The 15769-nt window shown below is 50.0% G+C and overlaps 1 protein-coding gene across 1 annotated transcript in view; it reads right to left on the bottom strand.

The window, feature by feature from the left end:
* Positions 1–3386: 3386 nt before the first annotated feature.
* The window catches only part of ARK2C (arkadia (RNF111) C-terminal like ring finger ubiquitin ligase 2C), a gene marked incomplete at its 3' end in the record, with an annotated part of 105908 nt that continues 93525 nt past the window's right edge, over positions 3387–15769 (bottom strand). Inside the window, exons 4-8 of the mRNA XM_082640863.1 lie at positions 11474–11603; positions 9698–9802; positions 9296–9391; positions 4000–4106; positions 3387–3504 (exon numbers count right to left, since the gene is read on the bottom strand). Of these exons, the coding sequence (XP_082496989.1) occupies positions 3387–3504; positions 4000–4106; positions 9296–9391; positions 9698–9802; positions 11474–11603 (556 nt within the window). The remainder of the gene's footprint in view (positions 3505–3999; positions 4107–9295; positions 9392–9697; positions 9803–11473; positions 11604–15769) is intronic.

The following is a 15769-nucleotide window of genomic DNA, read 5'->3' as shown; positions in this document are numbered from 1 at the left end:
GGGGCGAGGGCTGGGCCGGGGGCCCAGCTGGAGGAGGAGCCCAGGCTCCGCCCCCGCCGCGCCAGGTGGCCTGGGTTTGTGGGTTTCGAAGATTGGCGTCCATGGCGACCCGCTGCGGCCAGGGCTGCAATGCGGCTGGAGGCCCAACTGGAATCCTGGGGCAGCTCTCGCCCCAGAAGGCACTCATGCGTCTCAGTCAAGAAGGGGTCTGAGTCCCTTGAGTTGAGCAGGAGGACGACAGGGGGCTGAGGCCAAAGCCTGCCTCTTCTCCAGTCTTCCCAGGCTCCCAGACGTCGAGGGAGGGGAAGCACAGACCCCTCTCCTCTCTTCTCACCCCGCCTGGCTGCCTGCTGAGGAAGCTGGGGCGGGGGGGGGGAGGGCTGGGAGGTGCCCACCTGCAAGGTAGGAGGGCCCCAGAGAGATGGGCATGGGGGGCTCCAGGATCTACCCCCAAAGTCAGAGCTGACCTCTCCCCTCTGGGTGACCTTCACCCCAGTCACTGGCTAACGTTAGCCCGGGGCACTCAGGGAGCCTGCAGAGAACTGGGGGGAGGAGGGGACCCATCCCACTCTCAGCCTATGATATAGGCGTTAGTGCCTTTGGGGAAGGTTGCTGTCAACAGCTTGGTGGGCACACAGCTCTCCCACCTTGAAAAATGTGTTGATGTTAGGGAGGATCAGAGAATGTGATTGTTGGAAGGAAATTTAGCAAGCTTCCAATCCAACCTCTTTGTGTGCAGCTGAGGAAACTGAGGCCCAGAGAGAAGGAGGCAACTTCTAGAGCTGCCCACTTTGTCGGTCAAGAGCCAAGACGGAAGCCAGACACCAGCTCCCGTTCCCTCCGGCCTCCCCACCAACCCACCACCTGCTGGCCTTGCAAGGCAGCCTGGGAGAGAACAAAGGACTGAGACTAAGTGGGGAGTGACTTTCCCTGGACCACCCTGCCTACCTCTCTGGGTCAAAGCAGGGTAGGGAGAGTTCCCGACTTCCTGGGGCTGCTAGTAACTAGCTCTCTCCAAAATCCTGACAAGTACTTTCCGACTCATGGGCTTTCCAGCCGTTGGCCCTGGAGACACTGTTCACACACTAGACCCACTGAATGGGACAGTATAATGCTCGTGCCATCGACCTGGGATCAGACTAGTCACCCTTTGCGCACTATCGCCTTCGCTCCTCAACTGGACTGTAAGCTCCTGGAGGCCAGGGATGTCGTCTCCCTGGCTGTTGTCTTCTCCAGCCCCTGCCCTGGCAAGTACTCGGTACAGATGGTCTTGGGCTGACTGAGATCCTTGAGTAACCCTCCTTCCAGAAGCCATGACCCCCACTCTCTGCCTGCAGGTGTCCAGAGCAGCCATCCCTCCACCTGACAGCTCCATATGTGCTAGAAGGTTCTACCTCAAGCCAAAATATGCCTCCCCATCATTTTTACCCATTGGTCCTGGTTTTACCCTTTGTAAGAAACAATGCAGACTCAAATTTTCTTAACCTTATGGTATTTCTTCATATATGTGATAAGTATCCTGTTCCCCTTAGTCTTCTCTTATTGATATAAAGGCATTGAGACTGGGGCAAGGGATGAGGGGAGGGGGAGGCTTTGAGGGCAGTGCAAATGAGAGAGAGAAGGAGTGAGCAGGAGAGGCAAAGGAAGAGAGCAGAATTCTAGCTGAGCTGGTGTTTTCCACAGATGGACAAAGAAAGTTGGGTTGGGGTTGGAATTTGGCGGACTTTCGCATCTCCATTCTCTTGTCCTCCCATCTCTCTGCTCCCTTTGAGATTCAGAAAAATTATGGAGTGGTTCAGAAAAACACACTGTATGGTGTCACTTGGAACTTCCAGGTCTTGTCTCCCACCACCCCCATCCCTAAACCCCAAGGAGGTTCCCAGGAGAGCACAGAATGCGTTGGGCAGAGAGCGTTAATCCTCACAACGTCTAGGTGAGGTAGAAGAGGTGGAAATGGGGATGCACTGTTGTTTCTCCCCACTGTAAGGAGAAGGAAACTGAGGCACAGAGAAAGAAAGGGACTTGCCCAAGGTTATCAAAGAGAGAAAGAGCCAGAGGCTAGGAACACAGGGCCTCCCAACCCAGCCAAGGCGGTCTCTGGGCCAGGGCCATCTCTGAGGGACTCCATCAGGATTTGAGACATTCCAAAGGAAGCTCAAGGTCCTCCTCGAGGTCCACGGTGTTTGACCTCAGCCCTGGTGTGCTAGCTGAGAGCACTTTGGCCAAGACCAGGTGTCCATCACCTATGCTACTTTATCTTTAGCATCTGGTTAATTTTTTGCATTAGAGAGGCAGTGGCCAAATTGCCTCTTTGTGACAGGGCATAAGCACAGCCAAAAGGAAGAAGCTGGCCTGAGCAGGGATATCCTGGCTCCGAGGAACCTGGGGCAGCTCTGGCTGGAAGCTGACGCCTCCTGGTTCAGTGTGGAACTTGGGGGAGGGTGGGGGATGGTTGGAGCTAAGTAGATGGGCTCTGGAAGTGCGGAGCCCTCCTTCAAGACAGACTTCTCCCCTTTGCCTACTCACATGCTGCCTTCCCAACCCCGGCTGAGCCCCTCAGAGGCCCATCTAAGTCCCCATCTGCTCCTTTTCCAGTCCTCCTCTTTCCTGGACGCCCCTCCACTGCTCCGTGCACTGTAAACATGAGAAAAACAAAAGCCAAGAGAAAACAAAAACAAAACGAGAACCCCCTCCCGCCTCCCAACCTGGGTGAAAAAAAAATCATCCTTTTTCACCGTAAACAGGATTTGGCTTTTTTCTTCACCTTTGATTCCTTTTTCCTTTTCTCTCGTAAAGACGGGAAGATTCGGGCTGTCGTTGGTTGGTTCAGTCAGGCACCAAAACAAGAAACTCAATGAGAACTATTTGGTGCGGATTCGGTAACAGCGACATGTCCACCACAGATGACTAGAGCACCACACACGACATTTTTCTTAAGCTAACATGCTCTGGCTGCCATCCACAGAATTAGCTAGAGACCCCTACATGGTTTCTACGTGGTCAAGAGGTATATATACAATCCTTCAAAGGACAGGATTGAGGGGCCGGGCTATCAGCTAGGACCTGCAGGATCACATCTAGATTCTCAGCAGCATGGGCCCCCCCTTCCCACCCCTGCTCCGGGCACTGCCAGCTCCCTCCCTCCCGCAAAGCAGGCGGATGGACATGGACGGACGGACGGGGCAGTCGCCACTCTGGACAGTTGGGCCTCCCCCACCCCCTCCTTTCCTCAGACACGGATACCACCAACTCCTCTTTCCACAAAATGTGCTTGCAGGCTTTTCCTCTACATCAAATGGCTCAGAAGGCAAAGTTTGGCTGCAAGGGCTATGGCCGTGGGGGGACCTGGTGAAGGAAAATGGGGTGTCCACTGGCTAATTCCTCCCTCAGCTGTCAGCTCCCAGTTGTGTCTCAATGTCCACTCGGCAGATGGGGCATTTCTTGCTCATGGCGAGCCACTGGTCCACACACAGTTGGTGAAAGAGGTGCATACAGGGTAGGCGCCTGGAAGAGAGGAGGGTAAGTCGGAGGGATGGTCAAGGAGAAGGGCCCCGGGCTGCGCCAGGAGCCATGGGACACTGACTACTCGGGGAGTGAGGAGACTCATACCCAGGACCACTGGGGGACTGGCCAAAGAAGGTTTTGGGGGCTCTGCCATGGAGTAAGGCTGTGGCTGGGCTGGGAATTCATGACAGGAAGGAAAGCCCCAAGGCCCTCCTCCTCCTGGCCCTCCAGATCAACCTGAAATGAAGCCAGGACTTTATCTGACTTCCATTCAGGCCAAATGTCTCTCTGTTCTCCTAGCTTTGTGTCCGGGAGTCCACACCATGGGCACCACACATCTAGAATGTTCCACACCCCACCTTCCTAGGACAACCACAGAGCACACTGTGCACCCTTGGCACGTGCACAGGCAAACAAGCACCCCTGACACACGGTGCAGGACGGATCACCAATCCCCATGAAGGAAGAGGGGACCTCAAAAGGCGGGGCTCCTACCTCACATCTTCTCCATCTTCCAGCAGAGACAGACAGATTGTGCATTTCTCATCTGTGTCTGACTCCTCCCCCTCTTCCTTCTTGCCCTTGCCGTCCTGGGGTCTTCGCTGTGTGAAGCAGAGGAAGAGCACCGACTCACCTGGTGGCCCCTGTCTTTCATCCACAGCCTCCCCCTCCCTTTCAGCCTCCTTTCCCTGGGAGTCAGTCACTTTTTAAGTTCTGAAATAACACCCAGACTTCTGTGCGCTTCCCAGACCCTTCTCCCTGCCTCCTCCCCATGCCGCCTCCTTGCTTCAGGATACAGAGTGCAGGAGTGGAGCCGCGGAAGAGGCCAAGCAGTTTTTGTTGTTCCAGGCAATTTATGTCCCAGGTATAAACTTTATACTGTCCTAGAGGCATGGAGTTTAGAAAGGAATTGAGTACCTAATGAACCAATCTTCGGAAAACTATGGCTTGTGCATAAACAGCTTCCTCTATTCTAGTCCCCTCGTGCTGTCCACTCCTCCTTACATCCTTTCCAACCTATATCCTTGCCTCCAGACTTCTCCCTCCACTTTCAGGTTCAGCATGCTTCATCTATCCTTCCATCCATCCTTCCATCCATTCACTCTTCTTTCCCTTCCTCCTTCCCTTCCTTCCTTCCTTCCTTCCTTCCTCTCTTTCTCTCAACTAATGTCTATTCACTTCTTCATTCATTACTAGATGAAGGCAGATTTCCTCAACTGGGCATTACCTCCTATTATTTGTACCACACTTATTCTATGTTGTTTGATCTCTCTGCCTGTCCAGAAAGTTCCTTTAAAATAGGCACAAGTTCCACTGTACACCGGAAACTAACACAACATTGTAAATCAACTATACTTCAATTTTTTTTAAAAGGTATTAATCTTTTAAAAAGGTAAGCACTAGTTCTAATACCATGTTAGACATCATGCAGCACTCTGTTTATACTTGTTGACTTTAATTGTCCTGTTTTAAATTCTTTGCTAATTATTTGAAGATAGTTAACTACTATGTAGAAAGTTCCAAGTTCTTGGATGGTGTCGACCATGGCTCACCCTTCTTTAGATACTGCCCCACCCTTGGTCAAGTACAAAGCACATCACTGGTGCTTAAAAAAATATTCTGGGGAGGAAGGAATCTAATCAGTGAATGGAATCAGCCCACTTTCTTGTTCCCATCTCCATGCTATGCAGTGAAACATTCTGATAATACCCACGGGAAGAAAACTAAACCTTTTCCCCCCTCTCCAGGGATAAGCAGACTTAAAGGTCATTTTGCCAAGAGAAATCTGAAGAGTCACAAGATAAAGATCACCCAGAGAGTGACTATGGCCTTCGGGCCAGGCCTAAATGCCAGGTGTCCCCAGTCTGGTCCCTGGTCCTCAGCTCTGGAGTCTGAAGTAATCTGGGGAATTGTGTAACCTTATTAGAACATACTAGAAAATCTATACCTTCTGCTCTCAGCCTCCCTGTGCCCTATACACCCAACTGCAATAAGTTTACCCTTAACCAGAAAATCAGAATTACATCCATAGTCCCATATAATTGTCATGGGTTTGGAGTATGAATGGAATGGTGATGATCTGCCTGCCTAAGAACCCAGCTGTGTTTGCTGGTGGAGTGGGCTTCTTTTTTTTTTTTTTTTTTTTTTTTTGCAGTATGTGGGCCTCTCACTGTGTGGCGTCTCCCGTTGCAGAGCACAGGCTCCGGACGCGCAGGCTCAGCGGCCATGGCTCACGGGCCCAGCTGCTCCGCGGCATGTGGGATCTTCCCGGACTGGGGCACGAACCCGTGTCCCCTGCATCGGCAGGCGGACTCTCAACCACTGCAAAGAGTGGCCTTCTTTTAGTTGGCCCTTTGAGAAAAGGGAGTTCCATAAAAAATACCATTGAGACTATTTTCTATTGTTTTCTCCCACCATTATTCAGGATTTCCTTTATATAGTTAATAATATTAACTTAATAGTCCTACCTTGTTTTACTATATCTAATCTATATTTCTTTAAACTATATTGTCTCTTTTCAAATCTTATCCTCTTTCTTCCTTTGTGTTTTTAATCTTTTAGGTCTTCCAGTTTTTGTCTTCTCTTTTCATTATCTATGTAACTTTTATTTTAACTATAAGTTTCTTCAGCATTTTTAATTTAATATGTATTTTAAAGGTTCCCACACAGAACCTTATGTGGGAACTGTCCCTTTTGCCCTTGCCTTCTCATTTTCATTAACATTCTGTTTTCACTTTGATGTTATTGACATTAATTTTGTATGTAATTTTCATATCTTTTCCTAATTCTTGTTTTTTTATATTTTCTTTTTGACTGCATTTTTATTTATTCTTATCATATCATTGCTTTTTTTTTTTTTTTTTTTTTTTTGCGGTACGCGGGCCTCTCGCTGTTGTGGCCTCTCCCGTTGTGGAGCACAGGCTCTGGACGCGCAGGCTCAGTGGCCATGGCTCACAGGCCTAGCCGCTCCACGGTATGTGGGATCCTCCCGGACTGGGGCACAAACCCGTGTCCCCTGCATCGGCAGGCGGACTCTCAACCACTGCGCCACCAGGGAAGCCCCTATCATTGCTATTTTAAAATATCCTTTTTTGTTTTATATTATTTTACTCTCAGTTTAAATTTTTTAATTTTTTTATATTTTGGGGGATCTTAAATGCTATCATTTTGCATTTTTAATTCTTCGTATTCCTGTTTTTATAATATTTTATCCCCCTGTCTCCTTTTATTCCCATAATTTTTTTAGCTCAACTCTTTATGTCATTGGTTCAGTCCATTTTCCCTTTTCATTCTTAGCATTAGTTCTTTTCCTTATCTCCTCTCGGCCTGTTGAAGTAATGACAGCTGAAGTGTGCATCTCTGGCAGGAGTGAGCCCACCCTGGTCAGGAAGGTAGAAGTTGTTCCCGGGCTCCTGAACGCACCTCACTCCCTTCCACGTCCTTCTCCAGAAGCTTCAAGCTCTCCCTCCAGAGAATGATCATTTTCTCCATGCAGATGACACGCTTAATTACTGAAATACTGTTGTTTCCTCTATTAACATACTATCCATGACTGACACATAATAGATGTGTCAGTAAATGTTGATTGGAATCACTGATGGATAAATCCAGTGCCTCCATGAGGAGCTGCATAGACCAAGGTTCATGGTCTTTTTGCCATTGACACCATGGGTACCTGGGCAAGCCTAGAATCAAGGTGAGAGCAGCTCCCTACTCCTGAGCACTCACTGGGTACTGGGCACTGTGCTAAGCCATGTATACACACTGTCCCACTGAATCCCCAGAGTCCCCCTATGGCAGCTACTAACATATCTTTCCCATTTCGCATGAAAAAGGGCAAGGGAAGGGCCAGAAAAGCCAAGTAAGTTGTCCGGAGTCACACAGCTATAAGTGGTGGTTAGGGACTGAGTGTTTGTCCCCCTCCCCCAAATTCATATGTTGAAACCCTAACCACCCCTCCCAATGTGATGGAGATGGGGTCTGGGGGGGGTAATTAGGTCTAGGTGAGGTCATGAAGGTAGGTCCCCCATGATGGGATTGGTGCCCTTATAAGAAGGGAAAAAGACACCAGAGCTTCCTCTCTGCCATGTGAGGACACAGCAAGAAGTCAGCCGTCTATGAGCCTGGAAGAGAGCCCTCACCAAGAACCAAATCTGCCAGTGCCTTGGTCTTGGACTTCCCAGCCTCCAAAACTGTCAGAAATAAATGTCTGTTGTTTAAGCCACCAAGTAGAAGGCATTTTGTTATAGCAGCCCAAAGACAGTAGTAAAACGGAAATTCAAAACTGGCCCCATCTGTTTCCAACACCTAGTGCTCACAACCACTGCAGCCTATGGCCTCCTGAGGGGGTGAAGATGGGCTCCGGCTTGACCACCATGAGCATTTTCCTGCTCCAAGTTTCTCAGTGCTTGTCAAGCTTTTAATTCCTAAATTTTAAAAAGTATTGGGCTTCCTTGGTGGCACAGTGGTTGAGAGTCCGCCTGCCGATGCGGGGGACACAGGTTCGTGCCCCGGTCCAGGAAGATCCCACGGGCCGCGGAGCGGCTGGGCCCGTGAGCCATGGCCGCTGAGCCTGCGAGTCCGGAGCCTGTGCTCCGCAACGGGAGAGGCCACAACAGTGAGAGGCCCGCGTACCGCAAAAAAAAAAAAAAAAAGTATTTATTTACCTGTTTTCATAGCAGACTTTATTTCATAGAGCAGTGTTAGTTTATTCGAAAACTGAGCAGAAAATACAGCGTGTTCCCTCCCTTCCCCTCTCAAAACTCACAGAGTTTGCCCTATTAATATCTTGCACTTGTGTGGTACATTTGTTACAACTGATGCACCAAGAGTGATACATCATTATTAATGAAGTCCATTCATTTACATTAGGGTTCTAAGGGTTTAACAAATGCATAATGTCATGTCGTGTCCACCATTACAGTAGCATAAAAAATAGTTTCACTGCCCTAAAAGTCCCCTATATCATTCACCTATTCATTTGCCTATCCCTCTCCTAAAGCCCCTGGCAACAACGGATCTTTTTACTGTCTACTCTTACCTTTTCTAGAATGCTGTGTATTTGGAATCATACAGTATGCAGCCTTTTCAAGTCAGCTTCTTTCACTTAGTAATATGCAGTTAATACATATTTTCTGCATCACATCTATTCATGGCTTAATAGCTTATTTTTTTAAATCATGGAATAATATTCCATTGTATGGATCTACCAAAGTTTACTTACCCATTTACTTATTGAAAGACAGATTGGTTACTTCCAAATTTCTTATTTATTTGATTTTTTTTTTTAATTTAACTCCAATTCCTGGACTCCAATCCTACTCCAGAGTCTTCCTCCACAGGCTTAGGGGACAGCCTGTGAATCTGTGGCTTTAAAAGCAGCCCACGTGAACCTGACACTCCCCAAGGACTGGAAACCTACGCTCTGAAGCCTTAGCCGCCTGTTTGTCCACATGTGAGATTGGACTTGGAATCTTTTCTAAGGCAAATCTCAGCCTGCAGTGTAGGTGCTCCCTTGGCCCTCCTCATTCAGATACAAACATTCATCTGCCTGTACACCCACTCACAAGTCCACATGCACACACACATACCCAGCTCCCCTCCTGGTCACACCTGGCAGAAGCAAGGGAGAAGACCCTGGGAAGGTAGCAGAGCTTCAGAGCATCTATCTAGCCAGAGCAAAAGCTTCTAGATTTCGGACCGTGCCCCTCGGGGGAAAGCTGGGCCAGGGTCAACTAGATCGTCCCCACCCCAACCCCAACTATGCAGGCTGACCTGCTGGTTGGCTCACCTTCTTGTACTTGTGGGGGAAGGTGAACCTCTCAATGGTGTTCTGTACAGCTCCCCGAGTCACATTTCCCAACCTGTCCTCAAGCTGCAGCAGCTCCTACAAAGAGAGAACATGTGGATGTGTGCATTCTGCACGTGCAAACACGTGGCACTCATGATAAGGAGGAGGGGCACTGAGAGACCTGCAGAGCATTCACGTCGACGGGAAGAATTGTCAGATGCTCAAAGACTGCGAGATCTCTACTCACTCTCTTTTTCTCTCTCCTACTCTCAACCCTGAGGCTACGCCTACCACCCATGCCCTCCCCACCCGCTGGGGAGGGAGAGGGGACAGTGGCATCTCCACCAAGCCAGCAAGAGCCAGGCTGACGGGAGGGTCCCCAGACAGAGGGGCGGGGCTTACCTCATAGCTCTCCCGCACAGCGGAGGTGTGTCTGCTGGCATTCAGTCCCTGGAGAGCAAGGAAGTGAAGCTGAGGGTAAGGGTAGTTTCGGATTTCATGGACGACCTGTTGGGGAGAAAATGCCTCAGACAGGATTCCAGGCTCCAAGAGCCCAGCTTCTGACTCCCCCTCCCATAGCCAATCAGCGCACCCCTGAGATGTTGCGGTGTTCAGAAGCGCTGTCTTTCCTCCTCCTGTGTCCCCCTCTCCTCATCAAGAGCCAAGCCTGGGCCGAACCAGCCCCAGAAAGAATAACAAAATCAGTAAAGTAACAGCTAACCTGACTGGGCATTTATTTCATGGCAGGCACTGTTAAGCCCTTGGAACGATTAATTGAATCATCTCACCCGACCTGTAACCTGGGTGCAATTACTACTCCCATTTTGCTGATAGGGTAAGTGAGACACAAGCGGATGAGGTAAGTGACAGAACCATGGTTTCAAACCCAGGCAGTCGGATGGCAAAGTTCACTCCCTTCCCCTCCGCTCTGTACTGCCCAGAACAGGGTGGGGCAAGTGAGGGCACAAAATTTAAGGAGGCACCGAATGACTCAGTAACCAAGATAAATAATACTTTAATGTAGTATTTTAAAAATCAAAATTAATGCAAAGAATCCATAATGAACAAACTATCAAAATTTTAAATAAAAACAGGATCTGATCCTTTCCTTGCACGGCCCCGCCTCACTCACCTCACCCTGACCCTCACCCTGTCTCCAGCTGTGAGTCAGAGCTCCTCAGCTTACTCCTGCATGGTCCTGGACTTAATCTTTCTATGCCTCAGTTTGCCAATCTGTAAAACAGGGATAAAACCTTTCGTGTGGTGTTTTTGCGAGGCTAGTGATTAGAACAGTGCCTGGTATGCAGTGAGTGCTCAATAACCACTAGCTTTTATTCTTAGGAGATGGTGCTTCATAAGGCGAACCTTAGAACTTCCGAGCTGACAAGGCTTCTGGGATTATTCATCCAAGCCTCTCATTTTACAAATGAGGAGAGACTGAGGTGCTGAGTGGTTAAAGGGCAAAGGTAAGGGCTGGAAGGGCCGAATTATGCTCCAGGGCAGCAGCACGAAGAAGCTGTCTGGAAATAAGATTTTCAATCAGCCTTTCGCTGCTTTAGTGGACTATCTCCACCTTCATTCCACACAGCTCGGGATGCCAGGTATGCAAAGGCCCCAAACCCAACCAGATCCTCCCACAGTCGCCACACCCTGCAGTGCTGAAGGCCGGCCCTCTGCACAAGGCAGCACCAGATCAGCAGGCAGCCCCAGGGCCCACTTCTGGGGTCTCTTGTGTTCCCCACACCAGGCATCTTCATCCCATTTCACGGATAAGTAAAACCAAACCCCCGGGAGAAGCTGACCCAATAAATTAACTAAATGAGGTCACATGGGGTCCAGGGACTACACTGCTTGCTCTTAGCCCTGAGCCTTCCCCCCACCCTCCTTCACTCCACCCCCCCACCCCCCCCAGACCGGGGCCTGCCACTGGGCCCCTTGCCCCACCCCCAGTGCCCCACCTCCTTTCAGCAGTGCTGGCTTCTGGTCCAGCAGCTTTGCTTTCTTTCCCCTTCAAGCCCAGTTGGGAATAGGAGCTGGGAGGGGAGGGGATGGGAGTGGCTGACCTGCCTGTGCTCAGGACACAGCCGGGCAGGACACAAGGGAGCCACAGGCCTCAGCCCACCATGGGCACCAACAGGCAGCAAGGGAGTCAGTCTCCTGGCAGAGCCTCTCACTCACCATCTGCGTGGAGGAGGAGTTTCGGGGAAAGTGGTGCATTCGAGGAGTCGCTAGGTAATGCTGATAGTGCTGAGGCATGGGCCGCACCTGGAACTGAGCGGGACTCAAGCCGGTGTCCACACTGAGATCCCTGCAGGGACACAGCCACGGTGAAGCACAGGTGATCCGGCCAGCGGGTTGCAGAAGGGACCTCAGACATCAAGCCCGTCGAGTAGAATCAGAGTCACAAACTGCCAGAGCTGCAAGGGAGTCAGTCTCGCCTAGCCCTGCCCCTCTCTTTATGGCGAAGGGAACCGAGACTCAGAGAAGGAAGGGCTCTGCTACATCGAAGGAACTAGTATAGTCTGGGCCTCATACTGCTTGAGACTAGTGCACCAAAGCCCGTCCCTGAGAGACATGCTGAAAGAGGAATCCAAATAAGCCGGTCACGGATACAGAGCAAAGGAAAGACAGCTCCAGACAAAGTGGAGGGGGGCAGAGGCCATACTTTTACCACTTTGAGAAAATAATAGGAGAGGGACCTGCAGCCGTGAGGCAGGAAAGCCCTCCTGGACCAACGCCCCTGCTCCTCACCATACAGGAAACTCATTTCACTTAAAAATCAATCAACTGAAAAGGATCCAGTGTTCCTTGGAAAATGGCTAAGTTCTGGTCTGAGACAGAAAAAAAAAATGTGCAACATGAGATTGAAACATCTTGTCATAACTGAAAGCAAGGAAGTTATCAAGGTCAAGTCAAAAGGATTCGGGAACCATCAGATTGAAACATCTTGTCATAACTAAAAGCAAGGAAGTTAACAAGGTCAAGTCAAAAGGATTCGGGAACCATCCTGGAGAGGCTCCCACTGGCAGAGTTTGGGCATTTTGCATCAATGAGTGTAACTGCAATAGACTGAAATACATGAAATAGGTTCAAATCCATGAGAATGAAATGATGCTAAAGAAAATTGGTCCCCTTTGAAGGATGCTAGGGATGCTTCATTTTGAAAACTAATAAATAAAGGGGAAGGGGCTTCCCTGGTGGCACAGTGGTTGAGAGTCTGCCTGCCGATGCAGGGGACACGGGTTCGTGCCCCGGTCTGGGAAGATCCCACATGCCACGAAGCGGCTGGACCCATGAGCCATGGCCGCTGAGCCTGCGTGTCTGGAGCCTGTGCTCCGCAACGGGAGAGGCCACAACAGTGAGAGGCCCGTGTACCGAAAAAGAAAATAATAATAAAAAATAAAGGGGAAGAACCAAACATTTATCCTGCCTTTCCTCTGTTAACTGTACTTCAGGGTAACCAAATCGTGGATGAAGGAAAATTGCTCTTTATGTAAGTTTTCTAGCTAATAAATGAATAAGGAATGATTGAATTATTTGTCACCTTATTCCATCCCCTAAAGAAATAAAGGATCTGGGCAAAGATTATCAATTGCTACTAACATCACACAGGAGAAACAACCAGCTATCTGCTGGAAGAACACAGCACCTCGTAGGAAGTGTTTTTTGCAAAAAATGCAAGTTGAAGCTGAATCTGCTCAAGTCGCAACCTGGGTGCCAGTGTATAGTGAGTTTAGCAAACCAAGGGGCGTCTGAGGTGACACCTCTGGAGCATAACCAGCAAAATCCAGATGAGGGGAAACTACAGGAAAAAAAGCCTGATTCAACAAATACTTTTTTTTTTTAAATATGAGGAGCATTAAAGGAATTTCTGCTTCCAGCTGTGATGTCTATACAGTATGACACATATATGTATTCCTACATTTCCTCTATGTATTAGCCCACATCCCTGGAGCAACTCCTGATGAGTCTGTCACTTGGGACATGAGGTAACTCTTGGAGCCAGTTGGAAGCAAACTTAGAAATTCTCTTAGTCCAGTCCCTCACTTTCGCAGGCCCAGCGGAGGCCTGAAGAAGGCCAGTGCCTTATCCATGGCCCCAGGCTAGCCAGTTAGGGGCTCCAGGGTTTCCGATCCTCGCCTGGGCTCACCCCATGACCTGCCTCGGGGAAAGGAGTTCCCCGGGGCACCTCACATGGCAGAAACTCTGACTCTTAGCACCTGCCCAGCAGTCCCAGGGAATCCAACCGATTCAAAGTAGCAGAGAGATGTTCAGGGAATTCTACCAAAAGCAAAGTCCCAAGGAACTGGGAACAGAATCTCTCCAATTGTAGGAATGCTGAGTGGAGAAGCAAAAGGCACCTCAGCCCTCAGATGAGAGAGGTGATCTGCCCAGGTTGGGCCTGAGTGGGCTCTGGGATCCCCTTTTATCATCTCATCAAAAATCCCTTCCCAAACCCAGGATCCTCGAACAGGGCTTCTTTGCTGAGGCCGAGCTGCTTGCAGGGAAAAGACGGCAGGAAGCTCTCACCCCTACCCACCCCCCCCGCCTCCCAGGTGCCCAGGCAGGGCTAGGGCTGCGTGGCCGCGCGGGCTGCCGTCTGCACTGGGGGCAGAATCAGAACTGTGAACCCAGGACTGAGTCAAAGGAGCACAATGAGGGCGGAGACACTGGAGCAGGGCTCAAGGTCAGGGTCAAGGTATCGGGCCCAGGCCAGAAAGGGGGGATTGGGGGGATTTATCCCCCAAGGCCTGCTCCTCCCACACACTCCCAGGCCAGGATGCTCAGTGAGAGCAGCTGCTTGGGTAGGGCTAGAATCTCCTACAGTAAGGCGGGGAGGGCCAGGCAGCCTCAGGCCTGGGGCTGGAAGAGAGCTATTGGGACGTGCCAATTCCTGGGATGACTAGGGCAGAAGTCAGTGGTTTCTGATGATTCTCTAAAGGAAAGGGGGGTGGTGCACAGACACACTCCCCACCTCCTCCCTCCCAGGGATCCTTGCAGAGGGTGAGAGCAGCCCCGCCTATAATGCATTTCCTGTCATCCAGTTTCCAGACCTCATATCTCCTGGCAGAAGAGGCCTCCCTGGAAAAGAGGGGTGGGATGAAAAGCCCCTCGTCACCACTTGGCTGGCCCTTGCTGGAGCAGGGCTAATTACAGGGAGGAGAAAGGACCTCCTACTTGGGAAGTGGGGACAGGACAGGCAGAAAGGGCCCCAGGTGGCCCCGGGCGGGACTCAGCCCAGGGGCCTCCCAGTGTCCCCTGCTGGGGCACAGGCCAGCCTCTCAGGGCCCCAGCCTCTCTGTTTCTCCAGGCAAGCAGGGGTCAGGAATGCAGAGTGACAGAAATGACCGAGGAGCACAGGATATTTGGCCAAATAAAGGAAGTCGGCAGCCTAACCCGCACCATGCCTCCCGCATCTCAGCAGCACCCACCTCCCCGTGTCTCCCATCCCCTCCCACTTGCCACGCTGGACCTTGTTCAGATCCCTTAGCCGTACACAAGGACCCCAGGTGCTCTGTGTGCTGAAGAGAATTAAACTGGATTGACTTGCCTGCTGAGGGACAGAATTTCATCCAAACAACAATTAAATCTTCCTAATTTGAATCTGCTAATTAGAAAAAGGCTGGGCTGAAGCTGGCCGTGGTGCAATCTATGTTTTAGGAGAGCGTTAAATCTAACAGAGAAAACCTGAGAACTACCAAGGGCTGGAGACACGGAACCTGTTAAAGCAACCATTTCCTGCACCTAGAAGCACCTTTAGCGTCCAGTCAACCAGAACTACCCTTTTGAACCATTCCTGGGTGTCCGGTCCTAGGCTGCTTCCAAAGCAACCCTTGCCCACACCAGTTTGCCTGACTAAATGGCTGAGTAAGGACACTAATGCACGTCTGTTTCTTAAATAGCCCATCCCTTTCCATTCAGGTTTTTTGTTTGTTTTTACATTCTTTAAAACACACACACACACACACACACACACACTTTTTTGCCTCAAAGTTGCAAAAAATTTCTGGATACTCTTCACTCAGATTCCCCAAGTGTTGAAATTTTACTACCTTACTGCATTTCTATTTCCTTCTCTCTCTCCATGTATACATCCATACATACAAACACACATACAGAGTTCTCTGTGGATTTTTTTCCTTAAACTATTTAAAAATAAGTTGAAGACATGATGCTCTTTACCTCTAAATACTTTAGTGAACTACACATCTTTTTCAAGTGTTCAGGTGTTTAGATCCAGCCCTAGTTTAGGTCAGCCCTCCCCTGAGCTAGAACCTGTGAGTAGGGTGGGACCAAGTATCCAAAACAAAGCAATAATGCATCCCAGAGCAACAAAGACCTCTGCCCTGAGTGCAGAAGACTGTGGGAAGACATCACAGGGGCCCGCTGCCTACAAAGACACCACAACCAAGCCCTCGACCTCTCCCCAGCCAGTCTCCCCAGTCCTTGCCTCCAACCCAGCTGGCTGTATCT

This window comes from Mesoplodon mirus (genome assembly GCF_964341445.2).
Source record: "Mesoplodon mirus genome assembly, chromosome: 13".
NCBI lineage: Eukaryota > Metazoa > Chordata > Mammalia > Artiodactyla > Ziphiidae > Mesoplodon > Mesoplodon mirus.
Note: the sequence above shows the minus strand (reverse complement) of the source record. Positions and strands in the feature narration are given on the sequence as shown.